The following is a 15439-nucleotide window of genomic DNA, read 5'->3' on the forward strand; positions in this document are numbered from 1 at the left end:
TCCCTGCTCCTTGCCTTTGCTTAGTGCTGCCCTCAGAGCTCTGGGGAGAGAGGAAAACACTGATCCCTGGGGTGGGAAGCTGTGTGGGAGGGCTTTAGGAGCACCCCATCACAGGGACTCGCTGAGTCAAGCCACAGGGACCCCTTTGGCACAGCAGGGAGACCCCCCAAGCCACCCAGCTGGGATTTAAGCAAGTTGCCTCCAGTGCAACTGTAGGCAGCTCCCACTGTAACATCCAGCCCTGCTTTCATCTCGCCAGAACAACCACCCCCTGTCCCAGGGCTGCAGTTCCCATGGCTGTTTTAGCAGGTACAGATAATGCCACAAAAGGAGTCAGCAGCCCCAGCCAGGGCACCCTGCACTGGAGGAGGAGCTGGGCAGGCATGAGGTGATGCTGCAGAGGACGTTTGCCTTCTATGGCCATCTCTCCTCACTGCACTGCTGGCAGGGAGGAACAGTGCTGGCACAGAGGAACGGCCCTCAGCTTCTGCAGGCACTGGGGAGGGGAAACAAAAACACCCAAAAAAAGCTCATGGTTGCCCTCTTGGAGGCCTCCAGAAGAGCTCATCAACAGCCCCATCAACGCGCACACATGCAGGCAAGGACTTGCCCTTCTAGGGGGAAAGATGCCCAAACTCGACTCGTGGTCTTCAGCAGCATCCCAGAGCAGCCTACATCCCTCTGGACAGGGCTGGGGACCTGGGCAAGGAGTGGAAGGGGTGCTAGTACCACCGAGCCTGAAGCATCCCAACCTAGCCCCAGAAGAAAACACAACAGACAACAGAAAAAGAGTCACAGCAGCCTCTGAGTATATTTTTGTTGTTGTTGTTGCATTTCATATATTATCCAGTTTCACATTCTCATAGGATCAGCAATTATATAGCAACTTATTCTCAAATCTTTTAATACAAGCAAGACAGCCATGGTCGTATACTACTTAAAGCACTTCAATACCAAGCAATAAGATGCTAAACCAAAAATTGCACAATTTTTGTTTACTATGCCTGACTGAATCATTGTTACAGAAGACAACCCTTCTCTTTCAAGCTTTTAACTAAACATTAACTTATCTTACAGGATTACAATTGCTCTTTAATAATAATAATTAATTGCACACAAACACACAAGAAATTCTTTATAATGCATAAATATTTCCTTATTACACATGGTACAAAAATACTCGTAACTTTTTTTTTGTTCGGTATTCCCATAAGGATGACTGATTATTTGGCAGGACTGGATGCTCTCCAATCAGAAGGATGTGGAAAAAAAAAGTTAGATATTTTACAGCCATTCTATATATAGAAGTCTGAAGAAGAAAAAAAAATAATGTAATAACCCTGACTTTAAAACCGGAGAAGAATGGATGAGAACAGAAACCCAGTGCATCATACTTGGGGAAAAAAAAAAAAAGAAACATTTTTCAAATTCTTCTGGTTGTACTGGGAAGGGGAAGGCAGAGGTGGGAGAAGGGGTGAGACAAGGACAGTTAGTATTTCTCAAGGCCAAGTCTTCACCAAAGCAAGATGAAAACCTTGATGGATCAATCCGCTAGGCCAAGACCTGTTGCTAACGGTTACACAAACGCTAGAACAAACAAACTTACGCTCACACATACACAAGTTAAGTGTTTTAATTCATGCCAGAAAACATGCAAAACTCATTGCCTTTCATTTCCTTCAGCCGAGCCGCCAGGGCAGGGCGAGCCCGGGGAAGCCCAGGACCAAGCCCCTCCAGCTGGGTTTCAGCACAGCCAGACAGCAAAGCTCAGTGGGGGAGGATGTCCTGGGGATGGAGGGAGGGATGGAGGGATAGATGGAGGCAGCGCACAGCCTGCAGCGGGGGGCCAGCAGCTTCACAGTCCAGGGAGGAGGGATGCTGGCAGCCGCGGGGGGAGCGCACTGAGGCCGGACGCCCTGTCCGCTGGCCACAAACCAAACCGAGAGGAGTCTGAGCAATCGTCCCTGGCACATCCCTCCACAGAAAGGCAGGGAGGAGGAACACAAGCCGAGGAGAGACACTGCAGGAGAGAAGCGTTGGTGAGCGGGGCTGACTGGATCCACTCCCCAAGCGGGGCCTGCAGCCCTTCCCCCGCCCCAGGGCTTGGTGGGTCTCCCTGCTCCCGCTGGGGTGTATTTGGCCCCATCACCCACCAACATAACCCAACCGCATCCTTGGATGGATGCAGGGGGCTGAGCCCGAGCTCCCATCCCTCCTCCCCAGAAGAGACCAAGGAACCCAGGAATGAGCAAGACACAGACCCAGCTCCAAAAGTAATTAATTACTTACTAACAAACTAACAAAACTGACGAGACTTCCATCCTTGCTGGGTAGCTTCAGAGGGAGGATACCAGCGCATCTAGAAAAGAAAGCCATGCCAGAGGTCCATGATCCAGGATTATCTCAACCAGAGCCCGAACCTGGAGGTTCTTCAGGCCTTGTATGAGGTACACTGAGTAGAGATGTTTCCAGCATGGGAAAGAATGCTCCAGGGCAAGCCCCAAATACTACTTGAGTAACATCCCAACCTGGGGCTGCACCGTGCCAGCCCTACCTGGTGTGCCAGCCCCACACTGGCCAACTCTGATGGCTCATGCAAGGACAGGGTCAGGCTCACCAGGTACTGGGACCCAACCAGGTCCTCCCTTAAGGAGGACAGCAGGATCCCACACATCTAAGAAGGAAGCTAGCACCCATCTCAGGGTGCTCAACATTTCAAGTACTTTCTGCCTATTGGCATAACCAGAAGACAGCCCCCAAATTCACACCCATGCCTGGTCCCAGCTCACCACAACATGCAGAACACCACTGTTCAAGCTAGGAAAGCTCCTCACCACCAAACTATCTATGAAGTTTACCACTGCAGAAGTGTGCACAAGGAGGGACTGTTCCCCCCCCAGCACACTCCCACTCCCCCACACACCCCAAGTTTACCCTCTGTTTAGGCTCAGGCAGGGCAGAGTAGGCTCACTTTGGGCATGCAGCACCCCAAGATAGTGGCCACTCTGCCCTCAGCCAGCCGAAGGAGGCATCTCAAGACCACACATTTAAACCAGACAACCTCTACGTGACACACACAGGATAAGAACGGGCTCATCCATCACAGAAGAGACCCATGAAGTTTCCTAAGCCACAACCCAGCCATCAGAAGAGGCTCCAGGCAGACCACATCATGGTAAGAACTTGGTAGAGCTGCAAACCAGCAAGACTTGGAGGCTCCCCAGACAGGTTATTGCTACCACACCTACTGCTCAGGCCTGCTCCTTGCTGAGGAACAACTGCTGGATGGGGACCCAGCAAGCAGACGTGGGAACAGTAACTGAACAGACACTTTCCAGCCTGTCAGTAGATGCAGCAAGCTGGCAACATCCAGTAGAATAGCATCAGACATCCAGATGCTCCCGTTTGGTCGGCAAGACTGGTGCATCAGACTGGGCTGAGTTAGCAGCTTCATGCCTCAGAGCAGCAGGAGACAAATCTGTGCCACTTGACTGAGCACAGATCCAGTGGCAGGAGCAGCCAGCGGAGCTTGATCCTGCTGCTGTTTGCAAAGGAAGCTGAAACACAGTGGCCACCCCTCCTCTTCTCCCTTCCCAGCTGGTGGGAGGAGAGCACAGCATCAGTGTGGACCATCATCAAGAGCCGCAGGTACATTCAGGGCTTCAGGTACCAGCAGAATGATGGACTTTGCTTTAAGATGGGTAGGAAAGAGGCAGAAAACCCCCTAGCATGAACTGAGACCATCCTGGCAAGGTTGTCCCTTTGCCTGAACAAGCCTGGCTAGATATTCCCCTCCCAAGCACATGCACCACTCCAGGGCCAGAAGGAAAAAAAAAAAAAAACCAGTATCCCAGGCCAGCTCCAAGCCCTGTTCATTCTCCCACTGAAAGGAATCCTTGGCCAAGGACAAGCAGACTTTCTTGAAGCAAGGTCCCAGGTCAATTGGGCAAAGGAAAAGTTGCAGCCATAGCCAAAGCATCTAGTTTGGCAGAGGCTTTAGAGCTCATCTAACCCCTACAAGGCTGATGCACCACTGTCACACCAGCAAGGGTGATTCTGCCAGCCTCTTTCTAACAGGGCTCTTGCCAGAGTCAGGTCTCCCCTGCAGGCTGTAAGAGTGCAAGAGACATCAAGAAAGCCACTCCAGGTTGAGATGACAGCTGGTAGGAGGTAGGTGTTTTCTAACTGTGTAGCAGCCAGCAGGCTGCCCGACCAATGCATTGGATGGCACATGCAATACAAGTCTTGCTGCAAAGTTATCCAAGAGTGGATATGCAGACCTGTGCCCCCAACCCCAGCTGCACGAGACCTCCAAAAGCTGCACACAGGTCTTCAGAAAGAGACAGAGCTGGAGGCCAGGACACCCAGACTCAGTGACAGCCCTTGGATTACTCTCCAAGCTAGACACATCCTCAATGGGTCCCTTCAAATCCTACTCCCTTTACCCCTGTAAGAATCAGAAGTCTGACACCTGATGGAGGTGCAAAGCCAGAGGCTTTGCATTCATTCCTTTCTACAGACACATGTAGCAAATGGCCAAGACCTTGAGCTGCAGCTTCCTTACAGGAGCTAGAGGGGACAAGAAGCACATGCCTCCCAGAAAACACAGCAGCCTGCAATGGCCAAGTCCTCCCTCCACCATGACAAAGGCTGTGATGCCAGTAACTGAGGTCCCTGAGCTCATGCTTGGGGCTGTTCAAGTCCCTCCTCTTGTGATGCTTCCTACAGGGAGGCCTGCAAGTTTTCAGAGGCTCTGTCCTAGCAGGAGCCTCTCATCAGCTAGGTTAGATCTGCTAGATCCCAGACTCCTGTTCAGGCACCAGCTCCAGGCAGCTGTCTGTAGCCAGGCACACTGGGCTGGTCAGAATCCTTGCCAGACACCTTCATGAGGCAAGTGGATGCCACCAACTCAGCTCCCAGCTGGCCCCATAGCTTGCTCCATGACACAGCAGCCAGGTGCATCCCAGTCAGTCCAGCCTTGGGTGGAGGGAATCAAGGGCACAGACAGTAAAATACCGTCTTCCCCAGTGAGGGGTTCCATCTAGTGCCATAACCAAAGTGCTATCTTGGTGCCATTTAGACCATGCCTTCACTTCTCCATTAGCCTGTGAGAGGAACCTAGCTCTGCCATACCCTTGCTCCCCAGCTTGGGGCCACCACGCTGCTCTAGGGCATGGCTGTCTCCTTGCACTGACACAGGCCAGGAAGGATCGCAGCCCAGTGTGGGGAGCGGCATCACTGACAGCTTATGGGACCACCACAGCAGCTGCCAGTGCAAGGACTGGGGTTACTTGCTCCCCTCCAGCCCAGTCACCAGGAGGTGCTCGCTCAGCAGAGCCACATCTCCTCAGCAGCCAGCGGTCCTCCTCCCTAGCCAATGACTCCCACTCCAGCACCACTCCCCTCAACAGCTGGAAGCAGTTTCCTCCTGCCCAGCAGTAACAGGAAACTCCCCCTGTTCACAAGGCTGAGAGTGCTTAACCCCAAGAGCTGCCTCCATCCCACACTGGGCTCAGCATGAGCAGCACGGCTTTACTTAAGCAGGCACAGCAGCTGCACACATGCAAGACAGCCATTCCCCACACCACTCCCCAAGCCTGGTGGCTCTTCATCCCCTCCTCAGGGGGTCTGAGCAAGCTTCTGCCCCACGTGCACACCCCACCTCAAGCCTGGCCAGAGCCTCCAGCACCTCCAGTTTCAACAGAAATCCTGCTTTTCTCCTAAAACACTGTTGTAGCTTGGCACTAATAAACCACCACTTCTGATGGACCAGCTCTCCTTGCCTTCCTCCTGTAGGTCTCCAATGCTTGTGCATGCAAACCCAACCAGCCTGACTTGCAGTGGCCCCACCTGCCAGTAGCACAGCCCTGCAGCCAGAGGGGCTCTACCTGGAGGCTGGCAGGAGCTTGTGCAGATGCGATCATCCTGGGTACAAGCCAAGGCTCTGACATGCTGGCAGGGTAAGGGAATGACCTGCCAGGTCTTTCAGCCCACAGAAAGATTAGGGGCTTGATGGAATGAGGCAGCAACTCCCCCCCTCTTCCCCCCACTAGGAGGGTTGTTTCTGAAACTAGCAGAAAGCACTGGAAGAACCAGATCAGAAGCAGCAGCTAGCCAAGAGGACATGGTCTTTAGGACAGTGGCACCTGCTAAGGCAGCTTTCTGTTCACTTCCCTCAGTGTCTCTCAGGAACCTTGCTTTTGCCAGGGAGTAGAGAGGCTCTGCAAACAGGGGGCTCCTGGAGCCACCTGGAAGAGGAGACCAGCACCACAAGAGACTGTGTAGGGTTATCCCAAGAGGGTTGCAATCTGGCAGGCCAAGCCAGAGCACTTCCCTGTAGGGAGCAAATTTCTGAGGGCTTTCGGAAGATCCATTATTTCTCAAAATACTACATCTGTCAAGAAAGAAGCTGAGAAAGAGTAAATGGAGACATCCAACACTGGGTGAGGAAAGTGTAGAGCAAGGGAGGCTTTTACTGGAAGAGACAGTTGTTTCTGGAGCTGCATTAGCTCACAGTTGGAAAGGGGTCTGGCCACACCACTGCAAACATCATCTGCTCGCCTGTCCGTAGGGACAAGACAGACACCACCAGCTGACTGCAGCCAACCTCGTGCTGCCGTGTTCTACATCTGTCCCAGAAAACAGCTGGAGAAGAGAAATTTGTGCCTCTGCCTGCCACCTTCCAGAGGCCAAGTGAAACATCCAGAAGTGAAGAGCCCCTCCCTTGCTGCAGCACAAGACCAGCGCTACCTAAAAATCACAATGAAATGATAAACAGGGCAGATAAACACCCCATCAGCCCTTCACTCTCCTTGTCAAGTCCTCCATTGTCTCTCCCAATTACCCTCTGAATTTAAGTTTCCTATCTTGCCCACCATCCTTATGGAGAGCAGTTCCTTCAGCAGGAAAAAGAGAGGGGAGAAGGGAGGACTGAATACATAGATCCATCCTCAAGCAACCTTTAGCTTGGATGGCCTGCCTTTCCTCCTTAGTTACTTCTAGGTCTGCTTGTCTTTGCTTTGCAGTCAGCTCCAGCATCTTGTGGAGCTCAGAGCTATCCCTACAACTGGAATGGACCCAGCCACCTCCCCAGGTACCAGAAAGGCGCCCTATGCAGACAGGAACAAAGTACTCCATTGTGCTCCTGGGAGCTGGTAGGACTCCAAACAGCACATCCAAGAGCTGCATCTAGTTACCAGCTGCTGACATGCAGAGTGGCATCTTCAGTTGCACTGATGAGACAGCCTCACCCCAGCAAGCCACAACCACTTCACAGTCACCACTTCCCCCAGGCTGCGGGTCACTGGGTGCAAGCCTTGGGCAGACTACACTGGTGGCCAGCAAGAGCTGCTCTGCTCCAGCTAGAAGCACAGCTGATAGGAACATGACCCAGGGCAGGCAAGGACAGCCTGCAAAGGCGCACCCACAATGCACTAACATCATCCATTCGTGCTCTCTGGACACACACTTCCAGCCTCAGCAGCAAGAACTTCACCCAAGCCACCTGCTTCCAGGGTCCTTCAGGGGGCTGGGTTGAGGAGATGAGCATCCAAATGCTTGCATGCAGTGTAAGACCCAAGCAACTCAGACCACCACCAAGAAAACCTTGCTGCAGTCGAATCAAGCACACACATCTCCTCAGGCAGCTATGGTGAAGGAGAGCTGGGGGATCAGCACATCATCTCACACCAAGTTAAGGAGCATGCAGAAGAAGACAGGCACTGATCCATCCTGTTGCTTAGGAGTGTTTTAACAGGCATCCGTCCAATGCTTGGTACCCCTCTGGGCCTTGAGGCAGCTTATGCTACAGCTGGTGGAGACATACCCATCTCACAGATGGCAGCAAACAAGCATTTCTCCTTTTCCCAGAGTGGAAGAGAGTTCTGCTGCTTTCCTTTGGGTTGAGCCAGTGCTGGCCACAGATCAGGAAGTCATTTCTGACGGCATCTCAGTCCAGTTCATTCATCAGGTGTGATTTAGCGAGAATGGCTGCTCAGCAGGTAGCTGGAGGAGCTAAGAGCATCTCCTGCCTGCTTTTCTCTGTCTAGGAGGAAATGGCTGGCTTGGGGAGAGCTTGCTCAGGGCTGCTTGACCAGCTATGCCAGCACTAAGTCACTGGAGTTTAGGAAGACACCATAACCATGAAGGTCTTGAAGAGTGCTTCACACCTCCAGGAAGCATGGAGATTGCCCAGAAAAAGTAATACTGGGAAGTCCTACATGACAGCTCCAACAAAGAGGCAGCAAGTTATTAGGCACAGAAAATCTGTCACTGTCTCCAGCCTCCCATCCCAGGGAGGGTCAATCAGAGCTTAACTGCCGCAACATGAAGTTCAGAAGATTTTGCAGCTGGGACCATGAAGTGAGTCCAGAAGTCAGTGGTGCACAAAGGAAGGATCCCCATTATCCAGCAGATCCACCATGGTGGCCATTGCTTGGTGCTCCAGGGCTCAGCCAGGCTGGTGGCACCCAAGCAGTCACACACCGAGCAAACAGCAGCATCCCAACAGAAGGCAGTACTTGAGGAGGAGCACAGCACCTGAGCCCACCCCAGCAGATCTTCCCCACACTCTCAGTTCTCTAGGGCCAGCACCAGATCACAGCCACTGGGATCTGCCTCATGTCCATCCACAACAGCCACCACTGTTCAGGAGATCCAGCTTGCTCTGAGCCAGCTCAGGCAGTAAACAAGAGGGAAAGGGTTTTTTTTGAGTACTGTTCTCTCCTTCCATCAATGGGGTCTGCCTCAACTCAGTGCTGGGAAGCCTCAGGGTCCTGCTGGGCTCTTGTACCACCACCATGCCATAATCCAGGACTGCTCCTTCCACCCACCACTTGCTTGGACAGGTCCCAGCTTCAAAGGCCCACCTCCACCATCTCCTCAAAGCCTCCAGACAAGGCTGCTGCCAGCAGCAGTGACATGGATGCTCTGAGGGCACCTTGGGCAGCCCACCCCCAAAAGGACTGACATCTGTGAGCTCTCAGTCCATAACCTGCTCCCTGCCTCAGAAGCATCTACCACAGACAGTCTCCTGAGCTCTGGGTACCCAACACATCAGCCTAGTCTCCTACAAGCACCATGTGGTAACCACTGCCAGCCTCACCCATGTTCTTATGAAACAATCCTGCATCCAGCCCCTGCTTTCCAGGGCAAGTCCTGCCCATAGCAGAGTCCTGCCCTCAGGGGTGCTGCCACAGCTGGAAGCACGTCTTTGCAGAAGAGCTCCAAGGAGCATTGATAGCCCCTGGTGTCTCGTACTGCCGACTCAGAGCCTGGCTTAGAGGCACTCCAAAACAAGCAGTTTCACATCAGAGGCAATGCAGTTCAACCCCATCACACAGGCAACAGATGAAACTGTTCACCAGGTCCAAGCAGAACAAGACATTGTCTCTATGCTTGTGTCAAGCTCTACCCATCTTCCCAGGAGACCAACTCTGCACCTCACAGTCTTCCAAGGGCAAAGGCAGACCTGGGCCCCCATCTTTGATAACTTCTTTCCCCAACATCACTACCACACAAGAAAAAAGTCTACCCAGAACCACTGCAAGGAGAAGTGAGCCAGGACTCTGTTCCTTCAGTTAGAGCTGACCACAGCAACCATCCTCCTTGCTAACCAGTCCCAGTCCAGGCCATCTTCCCAAGCTCCCAGTTTCCTACACCACTCCCGTCTCTCCCAGGCTGCCGATTCCCTTCATTACAGCTCACAAGACTTGTGTCCTGTCTGTGATTTCAGGTTGCAAGAGAGAAGCCAAGCTCCAGGTAGGAACTTGCTCCGTTTCCAGTAACTGGAGAGGAAAGAGGCGAGATTAGACCCATGATTAAGGCAGGGTCTGTCCCGGTATGCAATTCTGGAACAAAGTGACTGGCAAGTGCTGTTGTCTAACGTGCCCACTAGAATTTAGTTGTGTGCTATCACTATCACATCACTCACCTCCCCCACCGTGTGCCAGGAGTGAGGTCAAGGTGTATTTCTGGTTGCCCTCAAAGGGTCATGGTTGGGGAGAAACCAGGTTTCTTTCACACCAAGTGGCAGGGTTGTCTCTGCCCTGGCTCAACCAGGCTGCTCCCCTCCCACCGGCAGGACCTGGCTGAGCCTGGCTCAGCTGGGAGGAGTTGATGTAAGATGGTGCCATGCTGTGTGCGCCATGTCATGTGCTGCCAAGTTGGAGATGTGGGTTAGAAAGAAGGCCTGGTATCTCATTCCCCAGGCTCTGGTGGGTGGGTAGCGTGAGGCCCATGCACTGGGTTGCCAAGGAGATACAGGCTACAGAGATGGGCAGAAGCTTGCAAATCCCATGGTGCACCTTGGAGGAGAGATGGTTACCTTACCAGTCTTTCCAGACGTGGCTGCCATCATGCTTAACACTTCTAGGAATGGAGCTGTAGTACAGCCACTCCACTAGCTGCAATAAGGCATCACTAGGGTGTCCCATCTCCAGGGACAGCTCTGAGCTTCAGGGCTAGCCTGCGCTGGCATCATGGCTGGAGTTCACTAGGGACATCAAAGGAGGGATTTGAGAGAGGGTGGGAGGGAGGGAAGGCAGATGGGACAATCTTAAAGTCCACGGAGCCTCCACAGGTAGAGGCTCTTAGCGATGCATAGTCAGGCCACAGTCACATCTACAGCAGCCTGGTGCCTGCCGAGAGCATCACCATGGTACAGCAGTGCCAGGAGCAGCAGCCATCAGTCTCATCTGCGAGCAGCTTACCGATGGCTCCCAGTGCACGAGCTGAGGCCAGGCCAGCCTCACACCATCTCCTGCCCCTCATCACTCCTGCCAGCCCTCTGGGCAGCTCTTCAGGAGGTTGCATAGGTGCATCACAGAGGGCAGCCACTTCCTCTCCCGCTTGCTACCAGACTTGAACACAGCTGTGAGAGGACGAGGACTTCAGGTTTAAATCTTTTGCAACAAGCTCTCAGTTTAGCTACAGCCTCCAACTTCATGCCTGCTTCAGAACTGATTGCTGTGGAGCTGCTACAGCTCTGGCCATCCCCATGAACACCCTCCAGCCAACACCAGTCTCAGGAGGAAGAACTGCAGCTGTCCTGAAAAACAACCCATGTGCCCACCACCCCGCCAGCAAGGCAAACCAGCCCCTACCAGTGAGAGCAGAGGACTCAGCACACCAAGACTAAGGTTACAGCTTTTAGCCCAGTTTGTGAGCGAAAAGTCATCTCACTGACTTGCTTCACCCTGCCTCGGCTCTGCAAGGGAGAGGGCTCCAGCCTAGAGACCAGGTAGCTCAGAGCTGTCAGCCTGAGTAATGTTTAACCCCATAAAACTTTATTGGTAACATATACTGCGCCAGAATGTCGCCCTGCGAGGTCACCGCCGGCTCAAGCACAACACAGCAAGGAGCGGCTGTAACTGCTCAGCCAACCCAGCTGCTCTTCAGAAGAGAGCTAGCTCCAGCCATGGCCACAGCCTAGAGGGGCTACACTGGCTCCCTAAGGCTTAGGGGCACATCACCACTTATGGACTTCCTTGGGCAAGGAGTCCTACCTATACAGGGAGCTCCTTGGAGCCTCAGGGTCATTTTTCAGGCCAGAAGACCTCTTTGAAAGCTGGTAGTTTGCCAACTGCACAGCAGGAACTAAGACCCCAGAGGGAAAAGATCTGGCTAAAGGCCTCCTTGATATCCTCCACTTTAAGAGAGCAGAGATCTGTCTCCCCCACTATGCACCATAAAGTTTTGGTGTCTAGCTCTTACGCTCAGGGTCCCCATACAGTCACTGATGATCATCCTTGAAGGAAGTGCAGTAGTGGTTTTATCTCCCTCAACCACCTCAGCCAGGCCAGAGGGGTTTTTTCCTGGTCCTCCCTGCCAGGGGCAACCAGCAACAGCCCTTGGCTCCACCACCCTACACACAAGGGGCAGGGAAAGGAAGACATCTGCTCTGCGGGGCTACCCAGGAGCACAGCACACTTGTAGTTGTGGGCACCATCATTAACTTTTGTAGAACACCAGCAAGCACAACCCTCCCAGTGAAGGAGCAGCCTGGCTCTGGAGGCCATTGGAAGAACAAGCCAGTGTCTGGTCCTGACCTGGGCCCCACTACTTGTTGCCTGCTCTGCAGGAGCTTCAGCCCAACACTAGCTCACCAGTAGAAGGGCAAAAGCAGCAGAGACCTGCAGGTGTGCAAGGGGCAGGACAGACAAGCCTACACAGGCCAGGAGCTTGCATCCCCTCCACTGACTCCATATTGCATTTGGGAAACAAGCTTGGGTTGAAGCTGGGCAGTTACAGTCAAGACACTTGCAGGAAGCAAGAGGATGCTGAAGGGCCAGCTGAGCTAACCACCTGCCAGGTGGACAAGGTGAGTGGACACAGCTCTTCTTCCTCTCAATTTAAGCAGGGAAGAGTGGAGCTACACACCCTGCTTGGCAGGGCAAAAAGCAGAGGTTAAGCCCCAATGCTCTGAGGTCTAAGCCCAGAGTCCCACTGCCCTAGTCCCCCATGGCACCACTACAGGAACAGAGACCAAAGCAGGCAGAGCACAGCTGGCTGGTAACACCAAGCAGGGCAGGGACAGGAGCTACAGGTTCTCCTGTACAAGTGCTCCAAACCAAGCACCTTAACCTGGAATTAGGACACTACTCTGTTTCAGCTTTCCCTTTGCATTTCCATGGTTTCAGGGACTTCATGCTTAGCAGGGGTGTTGGTCTCAGTATATTAAAGCATTCCAGTTTCAGACCAGTACAGGCATCCCTACACCTCCAGCTGTCAGCAAGCACACCCTGGGACACCAGGCAGCTGGCTGCACCACCACCAGCATTTCCAGAGGCTCATACACGGAGTGACCCTCTTAGCCTGCATCCAGGGTGGCTAAACACCACTGTCCCATCAGAGTTCTGTGCTGTGGCAAGGCTCTGATCACTCATCTCCTGCAGGACATCCTCCTCCAGCTTCAAAAGTATTTGAGTTGCTTGGTCCAAGGGGGTCCTAGCTGAGCCGCTCAGCTTCAGCACCAAGCTAAGACTGTTGCCTTCACTGTGACTTCAAGGAGGACATTTCATAGCTATTTTACTTGCTGGCAGATAGTGTTTCTTCCCAGCAGCCCCACAACATGGTTCTCTGGCCACAAGGACCAGCAAACCCAGCCAGAAATTGAGCCCTGGCTTTCTCCAATCTGCCTGCCTCTCACAGGGAAGTGGGCTGGACCTGCAGGGTCAGAAATCATCATCCAGCTCTGACTACTCTTGGCCACATAGACCTCTCCCCTGTGGTTTGCTCAGGGCTGAGAGGCCCCCCCATGCACTTCAGCCAGGAGGAGGCTTTGCCCAGGAGCCAAAGTGCAGAGGCCAGGGTTGAACCAGCCAAGCAGAGACCCACAGGAGCGAGCACCAGGGCAGGGGAGAGAGGAGAGCCCAGTTCCTGGCATGGGACATGGGGAGCAACTCACCTGAGCGTGAAGAGCAGCGGCCGCAGCAGCGGCTGCCGGGTACGTGAAGGCAGCATGGGGGATGGCAGGGGTTAGCTCCGTGGTGTACAGTGGGTAGGGAGCCCATGCCTCTGGGGATGCTGGAATAAGAGCCGCTCCAGTCAGGTCATCTAGAGAGGAGGAAACAGGGTGACAGCATCTCAGTAGCTGGCCTCAACAGTCTGCTTCAGGGACAGGCTCTGGATTTCCAAACCCAAACTAAAGCTTTGCACTGCCATCTCAGTGAGGTATAAAATATAGCACATCTGCAGCATCTCTGTGACCAGCTGCTCCTCTGGCCTCCCAGCCTTGCAAGAGAGGCCAGGAGCATGCTCCATCACTGCTCAGCACCTCACATGGGCTTTGGGCAGGCTGGTTCACACACACAGCACAGGGCTGGTGGCACAGCATGGCAGGACAGAAGACAGGGCTCTCAGCACCACGTTACAGGCTGCCCAGCAAGCCTCAGCAGGGCTGCTCACCCCACCAGGCTATGCTGTGGGTGCATGGCACAGAACTCATCCTTTCTGCTTCATACCTAGGGATGGTTTAAAGGACTTATGGTACAACTTGAACTACCAAAACCAACTCTGCTCTCCCAACACTTCTGGTGTTGGCCAGAGGCCTTACCATATGCCTGTTATTCTCCTGCAACCCTAACATGCTGGCCTTCCCGCACCAGGCAGATTTCAGCCAGAGCATACATAGGTATGGTTTCCTTTCCACCCTGGCAGCATTCCCAGGGTTGGGCATCTCCCAGGTTGGACCAGCCACAACCTCAAAAGTCCCTCCCAGCATACTCACAGGGGTCCCGGGCAATGAAGTGTGCACCCAAGGCAGGGTGGATATTGGTGGGGTTTGGCGTGGCCATCAGCTTGCTCTTGGCCATCTTTGTGTTGGCTTTGGCAAACTCTAACCGCAAGGTCTGGGGGTTCTCTGGGTCAAAGCGGATGCCCTGTCACAGAAGAAAGCACAGGAATCTGAGAAGCGAGGTTTCCAGTCCAAGCACAGGCTATGTCTATTCATAGAGCAAAGCCCAACTGGGGAACCAAGGCCATCACACTGCATTCACATGCCCAGATTTTTGTCGCCTCACTGCAACACTCAAACTCCCACATGCTTGTATTTCTATGTTTAGCTGGCCTAGGACCACTGCTTCCAACCTGAGGGACACAGTTTTGCTCCTTATGTGCAGTTCACCAACCAGCATAGCAGTGATGGCTACCAACACTGGTCAGAAGAGATCCATCTGCTGGAGCTGGGATAACCCCATCTATACTGGAGCTCCTGTCTGTGGTGCTGCTACATGTACTGCCAGCCTGGGCACAGATGCTAGCACATGCCCCAATGCCCAAGGCAAGGTCTACAGCAGAGCAGCACCAGATCAGCATGCCTTGCTGCCTAGATCCCACTAACTTCTGCAGGCCCACATGGGATGGAGATCATTTTGTGCGTGCCTGCCATGTTGACCATCCTCAAGTCTTTTTCTTGAGCTGCAACAGTTTGGAAATGCTGTGCATGTGCTAAAGAGCCTGTACCAGACAGCTTTGGCCCTGTCTCATGCCCTGCCATGGAAACAGCAGCATGGGAAGGCTGGTTTCCCTCCTTTCTGAAGCAAGTACCTTCTGGCTGCAGAGGCCCTGGCAGGCCAGAGTCCAGGACAAGGACCTGCTCTGCTGAACTGCCACACACTTTTCATCAGGGCATTTGGTAAGCGAGGCTTTAACAAGGCCACTAGCACCAAGCAAGTCCTACAGCCACATGGCAGACCAGCTTTGCAATGAGCCTGCTTCACTACCGACATACCCTGGTGAGCTTGACCTAGAGTCTCAAAAAGCTGATGCTAAACACAAGTTGAGCTCCACATGCGTCATGAAGGCATTACAGGGTGTCAATTGGGTATCATCCATGCCTGTATATGCCTGAGAACCACCTATGCCCCCAACATCTCTCTTCTCATCTGTTTCCTAAGGGTTGGTTCTCCAGAGAAGACCTGCCTGCTCTGGTACTCCAAGC

At 53.3% G+C, this 15439-nt stretch overlaps 1 protein-coding gene across 1 annotated transcript in view; it reads right to left on the minus strand.

Moving 5' to 3' along the window:
• Positions 1-827: 827 nt before the first annotated feature.
• The window catches only part of RBPMS2 (RNA binding protein, mRNA processing factor 2), a 29644-nt gene continuing 15032 nt past the window's right edge, over positions 828-15439 (minus strand). Inside the window, exons 5-8 of the mRNA XM_082322456.1 lie at positions 14228-14378; positions 13406-13554; positions 2290-2359; positions 828-2020 (exon numbers count right to left, since the gene is read on the minus strand). Coding sequence (XP_082178582.1) covers positions 2297-2359; positions 13406-13554; positions 14228-14378 — 363 coding nt within the window. The 3' untranslated portion in view covers positions 828-2020; positions 2290-2296. The remainder of the gene's footprint in view (positions 2021-2289; positions 2360-13405; positions 13555-14227; positions 14379-15439) is intronic.

This window comes from Platalea leucorodia, assembly GCF_965183815.1.
Source record: "Platalea leucorodia genome assembly, chromosome: 9".
Lineage (NCBI taxonomy): Eukaryota > Metazoa > Chordata > Aves > Pelecaniformes > Threskiornithidae > Platalea > Platalea leucorodia.